The following is a 19,935-nucleotide window of genomic DNA, read 5'->3' on the forward strand; positions in this document are numbered from 1 at the left end:
TAGCATGTGTTTTTGGTTATAATTTAAGGGTCCTATGCCTTCAAAATTAAACTTTTTTTTATAGTTTTACACATATTATGTATAGTTATCTATAGTTGGTTGTAATGTATGAAATCTTTGCAAACGGGAGAAAAATAAACCAATCCAATGTGGGTGGTGTTGTGATGTAGTTATTGAAGTACCTTTCTTCTTTGCATTAAATTTGAAATATTCAGAATGTTTGAGAAGCCCAAATTTTGACATATCCCGACCTTAACCCAAATATTGACTGCATGTAAGCAGAGTCAATGTAGCTATCTACAGAGCTGTCAAAACTCATACATTCTGAGTGTGAAACTTGCAAGCTCTCTTGCATTATTTTTATTTTTTATGCTAAGAAAAAGTATCACAAAAAAGTTTAGCCATCATTAAAAAAAGGGGCAGTTGTCTTTAGTCATACCGGTAAGTAAAGATTGCCTATTAGTCGTAACCTGCTTCCTTGGTGCATGCTTTATTTTTTTGAACACATAGTTTTGTCACAAGTAGTTTTTTTGTTTGTTCATATGTACATTAGTAATGTAATTTTCTGTTACTGTTGTATTTTGACAGATAGTTTACGACTTCATTTGCAACTTTGAGTGCCGCACAATTGTATAAACTCCCATTTTACTTAGTTTTAAAATAAGCACTGGGAAATGGTGTTTTAGTTAATCTTCAAGTCACTTTACACTTCATTGCTGCTTGCTCACAGCGGTTGATTGAGTCTGGGTCGGAAAAGGAAGACCTGGCTGCTTATTGTAAAACAACAGCAACAGACGAACAAAACTCAGTCCAAAGACAATTTTAAGAGCTAGTCCAGTCCAGGTTTGACTGCTATACAACATTATCATTCACAATTGTTTTTGAATATATGGATAGCTTTCGCTCAGGAAGTAGGGCAAGCCGTTCAGAAATGTGTCCTCAGGCAAGACGCTTCCCCCATTTTGCCTCCAGTGTCACCCGACGCTATGTCTGTGTCTGGGCTATGTCTGGATATTTAGTGGTGGTCGGAGGGGTCATTGGCGCTTAGTGGCATTCATGCTTTCGTCAGCAGGTTGTAGGGCAGGTTCCAGAATGTAGCTTGCAACCATAAGTGTGACTGCACAAGTGCATGCATAATATATGAATTATCAAGCATCTATGAGCGTCCAGAAAAGCTGTACACACAGTATACAAATACATTATTGTTATTGTTCTAATTTACATTGTTTCAAGACAAGGTAGGGATAAATCAGATGAGATCGAGATTTTTTAACGCACTTGTGTTTTTCTGTAAATTCACAATTTAATTGTCAGAATTGCTCTAACATACACTGACTATAAGATCATTTTGAAAAAAAAAAACAACAACAAAAAAACAAAGGGGGAAGTCAACCAAAATCAATTTCTTTACGATATGTTCCATGCAGCCCCACTAGACCAAACAGGGTTTTCTGATTATTATTGCAAACTCAGATAAACCACTGTGTTGTCATTTTAAGTTAACAGCAAGTAGCAAAATGGCCACCCCCAGGGATGAATAAAAACTGGTGGATTTTGTTGATTTATTACACAAATACAACATTACTAATCAAAATGCTGTGTTTTGACTAGTGAGGCAAATACAAACTTATCATTGTAAAGACATTTTTTTTCTTGACTTCCCCTTTAAAAGTTATGCCCCTGCTGAATTTGCATTAGGGAACACATTGTGACATCATATTAATTTCAATGGGCAAAGATGATTTGAGTCACAAACGTTTTGAGTCACAATCATGGTCGCTGAAAAGATATCTCAAGGCACCGCTGTATAATGTATGAGCGTAGAGAAGCGTTTGAGCTCTCAGAATCGTTGACCTTGTTTAGCTTTAAAAGCTAATGGATCAACATTGCATCAGCGCCACTGTCATACTGTATATACACCCACATCCACCATTCATCTGATAGTTTAATGCCAATTCATTTATCAGGATGAAAGGTGGCTAACAGCCTCAGGCTTGTGTGCTTTCTCAGCCTAGTTTTATTTGAAGACACATTTTTTGACTTAAAGGAAATGTTAACCTTGAGCCTTCAGCTTAGATAGTGCTTGACTCGGCCATGGCGAAGTATTAAACAAAGGTCTTATCGAGGCCAAACTTGAGCTGTTTCTTTGAGGTACAGAATAGTAGTACAAACATCAGCTGGCAACAGATCAGCTCATCCAGGGGTGATAAGGCCCACGCTGCCGCAGATTTGTGCAGCACAGGAATTCAAAGATACAGACAAAGAAAAAGAAAATGCCCCAGAAAGTCATGAAAAAGCTTTTCCCCAAAGAATTTTACACCACTGGAGGACTCCATCTGGTTCTCCTGCTGGCTTGTCTGAACTCAATTCCCTGTAGAGTTGTTTTGCCTCACAGTCTTTCTGACCTTAAATACACATCACAACAACTTAAATGCACTAGACTTTTCTCTTTGTTTTCATATAAAGACTGAACTAGTTATACTTGTTAGTACAAATGACCTTTACATTTATACTTACTATTGTCATCATTATTTCTGTGTTTATAGGAAAGTAGGATTTGATAGTTCATGAAGATAATCACACACCAGGGCCCAAAAATAAAATCTCGGATCTTAACTAGTTATAACAATTTTAATTGATTTCACTTGAAGTAATAATGCCAGCAAATATTTATTTACATGCTTGAGTTATAAAAATTGCCAGTTGCAGGGCATACAGAGACAAACAACCATTCATGCACCCAATCATACATACCTAAGGACAATTTAGCATGTCCAATACACCTGCCATGCACTGGAGTGTGGAGGAAGCCAGAGTGGCCCGAGGCTTGGGGAGAACATACAAACTCCAAACATGAAGGCTGGAGCGAGCTGTATTTGAACGCAGGAGGTCCATTTTACTGTGAGGTGCCACCCTCATTCAATCGTAAAGATGTATTATTTATTTATTTATTTTTTGCTTATTTGCTTTTTTATTTACCGGTAATTTCAAACACTGGAGTAAAAAAGAAAATGGATGTCTCCGAATGGGCGAAATCGATAATAACTATTGTAAACATGTGAATGACTCATGGCATACTGTTACTTTTGCAAAACATCAATTTCAGGATGTACCTAATTTTCACATCGATTTTTTTTTAAAGCAAATTAATCAAAGTAATTTGATTTATTATACAATCCTACATCAGGCATAGTTGCTTTGGATATGTGTTCATCCAGACTTTGTATTTTTTTTTCACAGAGCAATTAGAAGGCAAACAATAGACTGTTTTTGTAAAAGCCACATTTACAAAAATATTTCAGCTCAAGAGCCAACTAAAAATTTTATGCTCCCAGCCGTCCAGAGTTCCCAAAATATATTGTTTTATTACCATACAGTAACATCTGCAATTGTTTGGCAGCTAGTTAAACATGCACCTCCAAAATTAGCTGAGCTCTTCAACAGCTCAGCCGCACCCCAAACAAATACAAACTCTATGGACCGTCTTAACATTGACATATAATATGAATAAATGATAAAAATAGCTAACATTAATTTATCAGGCAAATATGAATAATAAAGACCCTGGACAAGATATTTTCTGGGCTGACAATTGAAAAGATAACTAATTCCATTTATAATAATAACTGATGTTATAATAATAGAAAGGGAAAGAAATACTGGTGATATCTATTTTTTATATTTTTAAACAATCAGATTCCAAAGCGTGTTGCTTTTCCCCTACCAACGGTATGTAATGTTCAAGACATGATTTGCATATATGGCCTAATGCATGGTGTGTGGACAATTCTTTTGTATCACTTTGGGCTATTTTCTCATTTATAATTCGAAAATGCTTTTTTTTCCCTTTCAGTTTACTGTGCTGCTGAAACACACAAACACATTTGTTCTCAATGAAAGTGACTTAATGCTCCTCTCTAATGATGACGCCCCACATAGAAACAATTGCCATAGGAACGTAAAGAAAGGTCGCTATGCTGTCATGTGAAATAGCTCTCTGTATGGAGAGGTCGCAAAATGTTTCACTTGACAATGATTTTGTCTGACACCAATATTCACAATTATACTTAAGCACAGCCACTTTAACAATGTGCAATTTTTCCGTAGCCATTGCATGTCAGAGAGGTAATCAATTTGTGACCATAGACCACAGACTCTACTCATTGCCCTTCTTTTTTTTTCCTCCTGTGAAATAACACAAATGTTCCTGTTTCAAAAAAATAAATAAATAAACCTTTTGTGAAGTACATCCATTGTAGTATACTTATAAACGTCCAGGAGTGTATCCCAAGCTAAGTAAACAAGCAAAAGAAGCAATGTCTTTAAATAAACATAACTGAGCATGCTTGCGACCCCTTTAATTACTGAACTGTAATCTGCTTGCGCGCTCTGCGCACTCATGCATGGTTGAGCAGCAGTGGATGTGTATGATGGAGGGGGTGCAGGAACGGATGTATGTATGACCTGAAAAACATGGTTACTGATCGATTCAGATGACCTGTCACACAATTCAGGCCTCAGGCTCACAGTGTGGGGAGTACACAGGGACTGGCAACAATTCAAAGGAAAACAGCAGTGGTTGAACTCTTTATTTTCTTCTAGAGATGTCTCAATGACATTTTTTGTAATAATTTAGTTGGGTTTTTTTTTTTTTTTTTTTTTTTTGCACTTTAGTCTGAGTCCAATACACCTGATATTGAGGATCGGCCGATACCAAGTCCCGATACAATAACTCGGCAATGTATTGCTTGAACAAAACTATCCCAAGATCAGACTTTTTAAGTTGGCGATTGAAGAAGTGGGTTTGGAACATACAACATGGAACATGGAGCCGGGAAGCTAACCTGGGACCTGTGAACTGTGAGGCAGACGTGCAAACTCCTTGCCCACCATGCCACCACCAAGTAAAAACATTTCAATCAAATTTAAAAAAAACTTTTTTTTCAGGTGGTGTATGGAGTTAAACACAGCTGTTGTCTTTCCGCCACGCAAAATGCTCCATTTGCACACATCGCAAGTCACCATTGCCTGTTTCTCCACATGACATTATCATTATTTGACGCTAGCTTCATGTTAGCTTCCCATAACAACCATCAGAATATTCCTTGACTGTCTGCCTTCACTTCCGCTGTTGTTAACCCTGTTGTGGCATTGAATAGTATTTTATTCTTTTGACAAAGTCTGTGTATCCGTCTATTGTTTTGTTGCTTTGGAGCACTTAAAAGAATGATAAAAGTAATGAAAAATTAAAACCCGACCTTTTACCCTTGATTTTGATGAACTGAAAATGATGTGATTATGCTCAATTTCTGATCACCTGATCGGGGTCTGGACATTCATATTTTCTTCACTAATAATGTAATGTAAACTTGTAATTGTGTTTAAATATCCTATAAGAATGCTGACATTTTCTAGCCTCCCTTTCAGATTTAAACTCATGCAAAAAGATGTAAAGTTTCAGGTTGCAAAGTACTTCGATTTGAAACAGTGGTTATCGTATCAGACAGGTTTTCTGCCACTGTTGAGCTACTGTGCAGTGTTTGCTTGTCCTCACCTCAGGGGGGACTTTAATCCTAGTTGAATCTGCTCGTTCCGTCAAATCTCCATGTGATGATTCCTCTCTGAGCTGATTAGCTTGAACGGCTTTTCATAAAGCAATAACAAGCCAAGCTATATAAATGACAGAATTTTCATCCCCGTGTGATTGGGTGTGACGACTTGGAGCTGATGGGCTGTCAATCATCACTTCTCATTAAGATGAGAGGACGATAGAGTGGAAATTTGGACTGAATCTTGTATGCTGAGATGATAATTAATTCAGTTGGCTTATATTCTTTTGTCTGTTATTCAGCCAGGTAATTGGTTTTACTGAGGAAAATAACACACTTTTCCTGGTTGTTTTAAGTCCCTTTATCCATGATAATTAGGTATATGTTGCCTCTGTCAGTTTTGTCTATTGTTCCAAGTCTTCTGCAGTTCCTTGGTGGCTTTGATAGAAGATAGTCATAGGACAAACCTCTTAGTTAATAAATTATTTGGCATTATAAATAAACTGTGTTAATAACTGTATTTTTTTCCAGTAACATATCGAAATAGTGTAATGATTTGGTAATTGAAGCTGCTTTCATCAGACCAACAAGTTCAAGGGGCAGTTTTTTTTTTAATTTTATTTGAACTATTCTTTGCGAGAAGCACAACACAAGCATATAAGTTATGACCGGCATATTGACTTAATGTATTGTGACATCACAATAAAACAGGAGTCACCCACTGTGACTTTCATCTCATAAAATATCTCTCAGTGGTGCCTACCAGTTTGATTAATTGAATTTACTATATATATATATATATATATATATATATATATATATATATATATATATATATATATATATATATATATATATATATATTTTTTTTTTGTAAGGACAATATTTATCAATTGTTGAATATGCATGGCAGCCGTTTTATAGTTTTATGTTACACTGAGTGAATAGAACTAAGTTTAAAAGTTATTTGGGCTACATTTTGTCAGTTATGTCATAAACTCCCATAAATATTAAGTTAAAATAATGTTGCACTACACCATATAACAAGCTTAAACACAGTGAAAAATCCGGTTCTGATTTTATTGGTGTTTTTTGTTTGTTTTTTCAAAACTGTAACCATATTTATGAGTCATTAAGTTATTTATGAGTCATTCAGTTAATCATATTTACTTTTTAGATACTGATGAACTGTAACTAGTTACCCTTTGAAAGTAATTTTTGCCGAATATTGCCTCTGCCTCTATCATGGATGTTTTTGCAAAATCAACAAAGAAAAATCCCCCGTATGCCAACAATTTGCCAAAAGATTGTAAACTGTGATAGGAACACATTTCCCATATACTGTATCTCTCCATTTTCACATGGTGAAGATATATGTGGTTTTTGTCATACTTTTGGCAGTATTGTATATCTTGATAGTATTTCTTCTCTCTCTTATTTTGAGTGGTGCCATTGTGATTGCTTGTTCTGCTCTGGTTCTTTTGTGCCAAACATATGACATGGCATGGAATGTGCCGGATCATGTTGGCGTGCACATTTCCACCCATCACACAAATGTCCACAATTGGCCACATTGTTGTCATCACTTCAGAAATAAAGCCATCCCACTAACCCAGAGTGTTTCTGTGTCTCTTTTGCAATGCGCAAGCTTGCATTGCAACACAAGAGTAAACATATGATGAATTGGCTTTCTGTTCCCATTTTTTTACTCTTGTCGAATTGTATTATAGTGCTTCAGAATGTTTAAGTCTAGTTCAGACTTCTTACTGCACTGCAGTTAAGTAGTTAACACTACTGTTTCCCAGGTTTTAGATTTAATCTTTCCTCTTTGTGGAATTTGCTTCCTCTCCCTGTGCTTGAGTTAGCTTTGAGTACTCTGCCTTCTGATTAGTTCCAGAACCAATGTGTACTGTCCTTACTTTCCTAGTATGTCAATGAGAGGCTCCATGTTCTTTGTGACTAGGCAAAATCATGAATGGTATACACTACAATGATTAAATGAACTGCTTTGGATTGATACTGCGTTGAAGGGGCCTATTAAATATGCACAGAGGCAAAGTACAGTATAAAACTTAAGTCAGAATCCCAGCTTGGTCATCGTCTTTCAGCTGACAGTTAAATTATTCAGAAGAATATTTTTGGATTCAAATAGTATGAGAACAAAATGTTAGTATATAAACTCAGCACCAATGGGCAGAACCACAAGCTCTGAGACAATTAGCATTGTAGTGCCAGCTCTATTTTTTTTTTTTTTTGTATTATTGGTCTTCATTTTGTTTACTTTATGCATGAATTATTTTTTTATTCATGATCATTGAAGCTTTATTATTTGTTGTAAAAGTTCTGTGTATTTTAGACCTATGTTATCATTACCACTTCTGCTGTTTCATCCTTTGGAATGAGAGTAAATAATCACAGAATAACTGTTGATTTTTTTTTTCTTTTTTTGAGTGCAATTTAATGTCAAGTGTGCCATTGAAGGGGCTGTGCTGAGGGAAAGTCGTTTCATTTAATCCCTCTGAATCCGTTTCAAACCCTTTATTGAGCCTAAGCACCTTTTACCGGCGTTTCAGAAAAATCTCACAGTACACTACCAAATTAAATGACGCAAACATTAGGAATACTAAATGTCAATTTACTCACAAATTGACTTCCTCTGGGCAAATTTTCAGCCTCTTTAACTTTACAAATTGCAGATCCAGTTGCAGAAAGCCATGTCTTGTGAAATAAATATCAGCAATTTATATACATTTCCCACGGCACCACCAATGATCTCTTTCTCATGGCACACCAGTGTGCCACAGCACTCTGATTGGGAATTGCCACATGGAATGATGCATGTTTATTTTTTTTTAGCAATGATCAAGGGACCTGGCTGTTCTCCACTCAAATAGTAAAATAATTAGTATAAACCATATTTAAATTACAGTATGCATTCCAGTTGGCTCTCGCCTCTTTTGCTTGTGTGTCTTCTCTCTTCAGCTCATTTTGTGGCTTCTGCTAATACTTTATCTATAGCCAAAAATGTTGTCCCTTCAGAATAGATCCCAATTCCGTAGTATGTTTATTCCTGCCATCTGTGAGCTGGAGCTCGCAGGAAAAGCATGCTGTCAGCAATTGCAGGCAGATTTTTCTTTAACTTTTCCAAGAAATTCTGAATAAATTTAAGATGAATTTGTATATCCTTACTTAATTCAAGCTTGCAGTACTCTCTCTTTTTTAATCTTTTATGGACTACTTACTGAACTCATCAAGTGGCTCATTTACCAACTAATTTGTAGAGGTCAACCATGAGCTGTTGTGTTTTTGCGATGCTGATATATTTTTAAACATGTGTTTTGTTTCATCATCTATAGCTCGTAAGTCTCTTTCTGGTGTAACATGGAGGAAAACTACATCCAGGGATGTCTGAGCCCTGCTGCTTTTGTCTATTATTGCAGCTTTAGCAACAATGACTATTGTTTGTATGCAAATGTTGGGTAATTTCAAGCACATCCACATGGAACAATGCTGCGGTTTGCCACTGCCGACCCATTTAAACAAACATTCTATATAAGATCAGTGCTTTCGCTGGCCTATATTATCCTCATTAAGATCACAAAAGTGCACTAAAGGTATCTCATTGTATACATGGATTATACAGATTCGGGCAAAATGATCTGACACATTTGTAGGTTTAATAAAAGACAAATAAAGTAAAGAAACAAAAGTGTTTTTATTTTCGAATTATATTCAAATTTTCCTGTATTTGAGCTATCGGAAAAGCAGCATCTTTATACACCCTATATTCCACCATCCCTTTAACTAGGATACATTGGTAGCATTTTTCCAATTGTTGGCAGAGCATATTTCCGATCAGGTCGCAATTTATATTGCTGATTAACTCTTATTCTGCTTATTTTTATTTCTTTGTGGGGGGTGTGATAGTTCTGCGGCACATTACCAAGTGTTGTGGACCAGTATTTGGGGACCACTGGTTTAACCTCCTGTGACCCAGCCTATTCAATTATGTCCCCTGTTGTGTCCTTTTTGTCTCAGCAAACAGCAAAGTACATTTCTTCCCACCTAAACACACTAGATATCATTGCAAAGGTTAAGGAAGACCTCTACAGAGCACACAAAAGACTTAGTAGCTCAAGTGAATAAAAGAAATATAGACCAAAAACAAACGTCCAGTGGACACAAATTAATAGGCTAGGTCTCAGGTGGATATGGTCTATTGTGGATATGGTCTATTGTGTATCAACTAATTTATTAACTCTATTATGTTAATAAGCCATCGCTACAAGAAAAACTGGTATATATGTTAAATGTGTAGATCGTAAAAATATTCATTTTGTTATATTGATCATGAAATGAATATTATAGTAGGAATGGATAGCTTGTAGGAACAGGTAAGTCTATATTTATCCATGCAGGCCTTTATTAGCAGTCAAGGGTGTTGCACATTGTAAAGCATGTTGCCTCTTTTAGGCCTTGTGAATGAATTGGGTCATTAACATCCAATATTCATGTATTTTACAGGGAGCAGCCCATCTTCAGCGCCCGGGCTCATGTTTTCCTGATTGACCCGGCTACAAAACGCAACTGGCTGCCAGCCAGCAAGCATGCCGTCACAGTGTCCTTCTTCTATGATGCATGCCGCAACGTCTACCGCATCATCAGTGTGGGCGGGACTAAAGTGAGTGAGATCCCATCACACATGTGGGTATTCTTATGAGCATATGTAAAGTATGTGCATGTGGGTGTGTCATGCACAAATCACATCACTTACGGCATCTTGATTTGGCTTTTTTTGTCGAGTTTTTTGTCTCGTGCAAGTTTTATTGAGTTTGTGTACATCAGTGCCGAGGATCTATATTGCGCTTAAGAATTTCATCTGCACTTTCCACTGGTTAAAGCACTAATGCCTCTTGTTGACACTGCTATGAAAAGCTATTAGGGACAGATTAAAGCAACTGGCATTTTGTGACACTAATCCCCGCCCATAAAATGGTTCACTTGATAAAGTTAGAGAGCATACATTTTACAAGCGTTTTCACTTAGGTCTTTTGGATAGCTGTGAGATGTGACATCTATTCAGTCTCCCAACCTTTTTTGAGCCAAAATCTCACAACGCACCATTGAATGAAAATATAAAAAACTGAATACTCAATTATGTAAATCTAGTGGAAGTGCATTTCATTGTTCTGCCTGTCATTGTACGTCATTGACGTAGTGCAGCTAGACTATATTAAAGTTTGGGTTTTTTTGTATGTCATTTACAAAATATCTATGTCAGGGGTATCCAAACGTGTTTCAAAGAGGCCCAGATTTGGTAAGGTGAAAATGTGTGGGGGCCAATCAGTCTGCTTGACATTCTTTGAACCACACAATGTATTTTGAAGTGATTTTCTTGAAGCTTAGTCATGACAACTGTTGTAAATTCTTGATTGCTGCTGAATTTGGGTGTACATGGGGTGGATTCTCGTTCATTTGTTTGTATACTAGTTCCCTTGTTGAAGTAGTCGCTCGTGGCATGTTGGCAACAGTGTGGCATCATGTGGCAACAGTGTGGCAAGTGCCGAAAGCATGCCTCTGCCACAGAATGAGACAGCTCTGACTGCGCCGTTACAAAAGGAAATTAACATCAAGAAAACATTCGGTGGATGATTTGAGGTGCCACGTTTGTCAGCGGATTGTGCAAGAATGTCGATGTCACTTAGCAATGTTTACAGACTTTGGAACTAGGTGCACACATGATGCAGCGCATCATAAGTCGCCGTCCTGATTTTGGTTGTAATTTAAGACTTTAACATGCCACTTATGGCTGTGAAAATACGGTAGCTTTTTTGTACACATATATTTTATACTGTGCTCAACAGTGCTGGTGAGCCGCATATTTTTGATTTGATAGCAGAGCCAAATGGCATTTCACAACATTAAATAATAAATATAGATTTGTTAAGCATCATACCTTGCTACATACAGCATGTAACGTCAGCTCGTCTTTAAGGACTTGGGCTTTGGAGTCTGGATACTTGTTGGCTACCTTCAAGATACCGCACAGCAAGGCACCTTCTCCACCTCGCAGCTCAATAGGTGCAGCCCTGTTTGCACACCACTCTCTCTCTCTGGATACCTGCACATAAATAATCAGGCCCTCTTTATGGTGTGCAACAAAACTTACAGCGAAAGACGATTTGAATTTGCCCTCAAGGAATCATATTGACTTTCATTGAGTATTCAAAATTATAAAAGTTCATAATAAAATCAATGTCACAAAAAAATGTTACCCCACTACCGCTTAAGAAAGAAAGGATTTGCAAGATCGGGAAACATGCAAGAGAAATGACAAATGAATATAACCATTTTGATATTTTAAGGCATTAATCATGTTCTCGGGATGGCTGTGGACTGGCTATGAATAATTTGTCATTGGACGTGACCTCCATGGGAGAGCAAATACAAAGCAGCTTTAAAAAGCTTATAAAGTACAGTATATCTGAGAGCATGGATACTTCCCTGCTAATTTTATCACACTAGACCACTGTAGGCAAATATTTATTTGGTGTAGTAAAAAAATAAATAAAAAGATCTGTCCTTTAATACGATTAAAAAAAAATTCTCTCCTATATGCAATGCCACTGAATAGTTGTCTGGCATGAACGCTATATAGTTCATGTTGGCATTACAATAATGTGTGCAGTAAAGGCTAAGATGTAACATATTGCTCAGCTAGTGAACACACCATGTTCTCTATAACAAAGTGATTATTCCAGTATTGTACAATATTTATTTTGTACACTTATGAAAAAATAAGGCAAACATATAATTGTCCTGTGAATGGGACAGATCAATTGTGTTTGCTTGTGACTGTTAAGGAATGGATGATGTTTGTCAAGCGAGATTCAATTGTACCTTTCCTGTATTCTTCATGGCGATAGGCTATCATCAACAGCACCATTACCCCAAACATGACCTTCACTAAAACCTCCCAGAAGTTTGGCCAATGGGCTGACAGCCGGGCTAACACAGTCTATGGCCTCGGCTTTTCCACAGAGCAGCAGCTGCAGCAGGTAACATTTCTTATTTGTTGTATACGTAAAATAGATTAGTAAACTTCAGTAAATATTAAGCTCCAAGACATGTTTGACAACTGTTTCGGGGAAAATAAAAAAAATGTTTTTTTTTTTTTTATCCACTGTATATCGGAGAAGATTTATGTATACTTCTACAATTATTTTTTTTTAGCTATCTTATTTGTAGTTGGTACAGGTTGCGACAGGTTTTCCCTTTCCTGAGGGGGGCTTTGTGAAATATAATTGAGGAGCACTGCTTTATAGTATGTTTGCCAGACCAATAGTTAGCATATTGCATGTAGCTGCATTCCTTGCTTCAAACAATTGGACTAAAAGTATTTTTTCATACCAGATGGGTCCCACAAAAACCACCAAGGCTTGCATAGGCTGCCAAAATACAGCAAAAAGGAAGGTATAGTTAGTCAGGGGTCACTGACTCTGAACAGTAAATAGAATACTTGTTTACATATTACCAGTATCTGATTTCATTCAAAAATCCATATTAGCCCAAAAATAAAGTATTTTAATATTTTTCTAGACAACAATTATTTTAAGAAACCTGCTGCAGTGAAGATGTGATTTGGGGTGAAGCACTAATTTGTGTGTTATTACAACAGTGATATATATATATATATATATATATATATATATATATATATATATATATATATATATATATATATATATATATATATATATATATATATATATATACACACACACACACACACATACAGTATACCAAAAAATGTATTACTTTCATACATGACCTATTTTGTTTCCTGCTCTTCTCACCAATCATCTTCCATCTGCGCTCGAGTGGGAAAGTGTTGGCATTTGAAACATGAGACATATTTTAAACCATTAACGTCTCTGAATTTTGTCCTGCTCCGAAAATGAAATGTATTTTTAACTGAAACTTGCCAACCAATTGGAGAAGGGGGTGCCCTGAGTATAAGACAAAATGGAAGAAGTGAGGAGAAATAATGAAATTATACTGGTTTAATCTAATTTAGAGGTGTTTTTGATAGGATTTTCAAAAAGCAATAAAATACAAAAGTGTTTCCTAAAAAGGCCGCACAAGGGTCTCAATTTCTCCAGAATGGTTCATCTGAATTTAAAAATTCTTTTGGAATTGTACTCAGATCAAAGTGGTCTTTTCAAATGTACATTTTGACCGTTTTTTTTTTTCTTCAAATCTTGTCATGTTGCTATTGCAAGCAGACATAGATTTTTCACTTCTTTATCCACCTTTAGTTTGCAGAACAATTTAAGGAAGTGAAGGAGGCAGCAAGGCTGGCCAGAGAAAAATCCCAGGAGAGGTATGAATTGGCCAACCCTGCGCTCAACATCGCTGCCCCACAGGTAAAGTAATGGCACCTATGCACACTGATGTTTACAATACATTGTGATGTCCCATCATAACTTTGTTCTATTCGTGAGGGAAACCCGACACTTACTGTATGTCTTTCTATTGCTTTGATATGATAGTTGAATACTGTGATTAATTAATTTAATGAGTTGTAACACAACTCCTTCTACTTTGGGAAAAATACCAACACTTTTGAGTTGGGGTATTCATGTCTTTGGGGGAATTATTGTGTTTTGTCAATTTGCAATGAGGATGGCCAACTTGCTACAATTAAACTATACGATTCAGGAAACAATATGGCCTTTTTAAACCAAATTTAAATTGGGAAGGATGCTGAAGGGTTTTTTGAAGGGTTGGTTATAGACTGGATTCACTGAAAGCATCATAGAGACGCAGGGAGAGCATCTGAATCATCCATAATTGAAGGCAATTTAGCTGCTGTTTGGAGGACAATGATGAAATTTTACCCTGCCAAAATATCACATTTTATGGTAGACTTGTCATGTTAGTTTGTTTTGAAGAAGTAAAAGTTTATCAGATGTGTTGAGAAAAGGCACCCTGCAATCATATCATGTTTCTTTAACATATGAACGAAACATCATACGCATTGTTGCGTTTGGCTGGTTGCCACTTCTTGGAAGTCTTCGTGCCAGTGTCTTTAAAGAGCTAAATCAGCTATAACATGCTGAACACAAGCCATCAATTTAATGAGCCCTAATGAGGAATTTACTTTATGTATGTATTCATGTTACATTCATCTAAGAATATACTGCCTATAACACTGAGCTGTTTCTGAGGTTTTTGTTACTAATACTTTTTAGACTAAGTAAAAGACTGCTAACTACTACAACCACAGTAAACATAACAAATTAAGAGCTCTGTGATTGTCAATTTTCTTCTGACTCTCAGAATAGCATCGGGAAGCTGTGAAAAACACACTTGATCATCACAAAGAGCAAAACTATTGCTAGCCGTTTTAATGTAAATACATGTTGGTCATCACTCGTGACATTTATAAATATTTTGAATCATTTTTCAACATTTATGCTAGATTGGGTTGTAGACTGACCAGAGACTGGTAGCTCAATGGTTGACCCAAAACATTACCTGTAGATAGGATGTTGTGACTCGACGAAGAAACACACATTGTTGTCTTTACTCTTCGCATGCCAACAAGAGCTATGCCACACTGTCCAAATCATCAAAGTCAAAGTCATAAGGTTTAAAGCTACAAAGGCTCCCTCCAAATTGGCTGCTGGGTGAGAGGAATAGTTCTAAAGCCTCCCACAATATCAGCTTTATTTGTCAGTTGTGATTATGATTATTATTATCTTAATTGTTTTTTTGTATTACAATAGCTTTCAATTGTATTGGGGCAGTTATTTCAAATGTATGCAAATAATTGAAATAAAACCAGTGAGTCACGTTTTGACTGTACACAACATTATTGAAATAACATAGAACAAGTCAGAGCATTCAAGGCATGAATCAAATCCTGATTTTCTTTTAAAAAGCTGGAGAGTAGCTTTGGATAGATGAAGTATTTTGTAATCGTATGAGTGGGAAATGAAATTCCTGCCCCTGCATGTCTGCTCGGTATACACGAGCTGCCGTAACATGGATTGAACAGTGAACACGAGCTAGATATATTTGTGGATATAATCCTAACTGCTATCCCTTTAAAAAAAATAAACATCATTCATTATTTCCCACTTCATAGCAAAGAAACTAGAAAATAAACAAATGCATTAATGATGTTGGCTGTCACTGGTAGCTGATAGCTTGTATCACCATGGAAACCAGGAACCCATCCAGCCACATCAGAATGTATTGATTTCTACATTGGGAAGCAGCCAATAAATGTGTAGTGAGAATTTATTATTGGAATAGTCTGACAATGTGCAACAACAATTATATCTATATCCATTTCTAAACGGCTGATTACTGACAGCCAACATATCCGCTCTGGGATATGAAGCACATTTTTGTACATGCTGTCGGCCACCAGATCGGCAATGGAAATGAGAAATTGTTCTCAATATTATCTCTTCAGTTTAAAAACTGTGTTTTTTATACAAAACAAAATAATACAGGGATGGTTCTTGATTGCTCAGGCCTACTGTACTTTAAGGGAGTTTGTATGTTCACCTTGCCACGGGCACTCCAGCTTCCTCCCACATCCCCATTAAATGCGTGTTTGGTAAATTGAAGACCTGTCAGTTGGTAGGGATGCAATTGTGAATGATTTTTTTTAAACATCCCAATTGGCTGGTGAACAGTCCAAGCTTTACCCGGCCCCTCATCCTAAGTGAGCCAGGATAGGCTCCAACTCACCCTTGACCCTAATTAATAGAAGCACTTCAGAGAATTAGTTGGATTAAAAAAAAAATACATAAAAAAGACATCTGGCGAAAAGGTGAAACACATGAAGAGCTTTCTTATTTTGTTTTCCACTTGACTTAATCTCCAGATGGTCATTTACATGAGCAGATGAGTACACTGCAGTGTTTGGCATGTAAGGACAGCCGGCGGTAAGGTGTAGGTTTCTAAAGTCTCAAAAGTTCTTAAACTGAACATGAATTTTAATTCTTTTATCTTACCAGTCATTTTGGACCACTGTTTGCTTCATGTGTAAGTCACTTCAGAACATGGGACTGTTGCAAAGAAATGTTCAAACTTATTCTTTAAAAGCAAAGAAAAGCCCAAAATGTTCTTTACCGTAATATGTTCTATATGTCCCTCACAAGTCTTAACATGCTCAACGTGGAAAATGAATTAAGCAGCATAATCCACCTGTTTTTGTCTACCTCAGAAGGCTATTTTGACACTTGCTGTCACCTGAAAATGACATCAGAGTTGTTCAGGGCTTGGGTAACACCAATCATGAGTCACCAATTTTCTGAGTTTTGTCAGCCAGCTGAGCTGTGATCAGTGGTTACCTAGGCAACTGTGATGTCATTTTCAGTCAGCAGGTGGCAAAATGCCCATCCCCTAACATGGATTAAAAAAAGGGCAAGCTTTTGCTGCTTAATTTAAATTTCAGTAGCCCAATTATCAATCATAGCACAATGTATCTAAATTAAAAGAAAAAAAAACAGGTAATTTTTATACATTTTTATGTGAGATTAAAACGATTAATTATATTAGTTACTGCTAAACTGTACTTGCGCAATGATTGTTTCAAACACCACTTAAGGACACCTCCAAGCTCAGGTACCTCTAGTACACTTTGACTGACCTAGAAAATAGATCATGAACAGGATGCCCTCTCACAGTGACCTGAAAAACGGTCAATGGACACAAGCAGACTTCCCAGGAAAGGAGCTACTACTTGTTCATGACCAACTCCATACTTCCTTCTGTTATTATATCTACTTGCGTCAGGTGCCCCAATACTTATGTCTTACATAGTAAAATATGTGTCATGTTATCTTGAATGCACAAGCAGCTGCCATTTTCTCCCACTTAATTAGAGTGTACATCATCTACAGTGGCTTATCAAGGCAGATGCAGCCAGAAAGAGAGGGAAGCAAAATGCCATTTCATATATATTTCAAAACAGTATCGTGCCATTGAACCCATGCAAAAAAAAAAAAAAAAAGTACTGTGTATGTGTTGTGTGGGTCACAGGTGATTCAAGGGAAGCCTTGCATGTACTGATGCACAGAGCCATGAATAAATTATGTAGACTTGTGGTTTCAATGAAGCTCAGAATGTGGAGACAAGAATTTTATGTAAGCTCAGAGAGCAAAATGGACTGAGGCTCGGATAAATAAGTAAATAGTGTAATGTACTTAGAAAAACAGCAGCCCAGACACATCACGATAAAAGCACTTAGAAAAGCAACTCCATATTTTAAATATCTGAGATCTCAGATTGCAGCGACTCTTCACAAAATTGGAGTAGTTACTTATATCCCTCAGTTCTGCTCTTAACAACAAACCCACTTACACGCACTTCTGGATATGATTTATGCTTGTGCATGTCTTTGTTTTTTGCTCATTTCAATGTCAGATTTTAGTACAAAAAAGGTTGAGAGAGGAATATACTCTAAAATTTATGACCACGCAACACTTCCTGGTACCATCTACCAGTCAGCCGGCTTGAGAAGTTTTGATTTTGTATTTCTGTTCTTCCACATCCTGCAAGCAAATAATCACTATTTTCTCTTTTTCTCTTTTCACTGATGCATCATGGTACGTCAACACCCTGTCAGCTTTCTCAGGTATGTGAAAGGTCACGCAAACTCCTAAAGCGATATTAAGGCGAGTATTTAATGGTATTCTTAGTCATTCAACTGTGTTGCGTGGATGATGTTGCTCAATAATTAATCTGCAGTCAGATCAAATCTAAATTGAGAGCAAAAGTAGCTTCAGAACACAGCTTGTGGTTTCCACAAAGAGAACAGTCTTTGTTACCACGGGGAGCTATAGTGCAAATATGAGTGTCTTTCCCAAGGAATTTTTTTTTCCATTGGTGTGCCTTTGTACAATGTATATTTTTTTTGTTTTTGTTTTTTGTTTTCATCTTTTGTTGGTAAGTTTTTAATAATGAAGGTTGATTTTTCTCTTTTATTTTACAATGGTAAAGTATTCTTGAAATGACACCCCATAAGAGGCTTGATAACATTGAAATTGATCTACTGTACATGAAACCCACAGAAAGCACACACAATCAAAATAAGAAGATGCAACCTCAACATTTGAGGGCATGGACCCAACTCCCTTGCAAAAAACAGATCTCTTTAAAAATCATTTTCGGTCTTTTATAAAAACATACACCAATAAGCTGCTAAATCCAATCAGGCTTTAGTTGGGTTTAATTTTGATTTAGTCATTTCCCATCAATTTAAAAAGTAAAATCCTATTTACACTTATACTGGACGTCATTCTAATTTGTTCAGATGTAACACAATGTATTGTCTGGAGTTGATATAAAATAAATAACTAATAAACTAAATAAATAACTAATAAACTGCCTTGTGACACCACTACAAAATATAGTTCCAAAGTTTATCAAAGCAAACACGGATGCCACGGCACTCTTTTTTTTTTAATAGAAAATGCTTTTTGATGATTAGGAGTACAATAGGCTGAAAAAAAATCCAGAGGAGTACGTAATTTTAAAAAAGGCTTAGAACCATTGAGCTAATGCAGTGCTTCTCAATATTTTTTTTTACAAAGCCTGTGCTGTCTGTAAATAAGATCATTATCTAGAGAAAGAAATGTGTATATGTGACCAGAAATTGTATCTGTTTTAACATTTACAAAAGGAAAGTAAGCAATATAAATAAACCTTCAATAAAAGTTAACTTTCAAGTCTCAATGGTAACTTTCAAGCCTGTTCCTTCATCCGAGCCCCCCCCGGCATGGCCATGCGCACCCCTCAGCGGGGTCCGCCCCATTATTTCAGAAAGACTGGTCTAATTGATTCAAAACAAAATGTTTTGGTGGTTGAAAAATAGTAAAAAGACTAATTATACACATTTTGTGGATGATAATAATAGTATAGTATACTTTCAATGAAGAGGATTCATTATACAGTATCGGTCTGTCAGCAATTATAGACACTTAAACTTAATTACTATCTCCTGTTGTTTTGCGGCATCTGTGGCATAAACCTTACATTGGGTGTTGGGCTAACAGATTTACGAAGCAATGCATGTGAGCAGGTCCGAAATAAACTGGTGATCTGATTGAGCAAATTCCCAAACAGCTCCGGAGGCAAGCAGACTGTAATACCAAAAAATATATGTTTGAATGCACTTGCCTTAAACTTCTATGAAAATTGCATGTGGATTATGACAATGCAGCTCTACTATACCTGCAATTATTTCCTTGACTCATTTCCGGCTGCCACATAGATTTTTCAGAGGCAGAAGCCAAAGCCAAACGTCAAATAACAGCTGAGGCATTACACTCCTGCAATTATTGTAGAGAGGTCTTGTAATATT

At 36.5% G+C, this 19,935-nt stretch overlaps 2 protein-coding genes across 4 annotated transcripts in view; one reads left to right on the forward strand and one right to left on the reverse strand.

The window, feature by feature from the left end:
- The window catches only part of klhl26 (kelch-like family member 26), a 28,646-nt gene extending 13,468 nt beyond the window's left edge, over positions 1-15,178 (reverse strand). For both annotated transcript variants that reach the window (XM_088424756.1, XM_088424753.1), the window contains exons 1-2: positions 15,090-15,178; positions 11,506-11,670 (exon numbers count right to left, since the gene is read on the reverse strand). In XM_088424756.1, the coding sequence (XP_088280882.1) occupies positions 11,506-11,522 (17 nt within the window). In that variant the 5' untranslated portion in view covers positions 11,523-11,670; positions 15,090-15,178. The remainder of the gene's footprint in view (positions 1-11,505; positions 11,671-15,089) is intronic.
- homer3b (homer scaffold protein 3b) overlaps positions 1-19,935 on the forward strand; it is a 40,802-nt gene that overhangs the window by 4,899 nt on the left and 15,968 nt on the right. For both annotated transcript variants that reach the window (XM_088424759.1, XM_088424760.1), the window contains 3 exons: positions 10,074-10,230; positions 12,476-12,607; positions 13,868-13,975. In XM_088424759.1, the coding sequence (XP_088280885.1) occupies positions 10,074-10,230; positions 12,476-12,607; positions 13,868-13,975 (397 nt within the window). The remainder of the gene's footprint in view (positions 1-10,073; positions 10,231-12,475; positions 12,608-13,867; positions 13,976-19,935) is intronic.

This window comes from Hippichthys cyanospilos, chromosome 10 (genome assembly GCF_059441005.1).
Source record: "Hippichthys cyanospilos isolate Australia breed blue-spotted pipefish chromosome 10, RoL_Hcya_1.0, whole genome shotgun sequence".
NCBI classification, from domain to species: domain Eukaryota; kingdom Metazoa; phylum Chordata; class Actinopteri; order Syngnathiformes; family Syngnathidae; genus Hippichthys; species Hippichthys cyanospilos.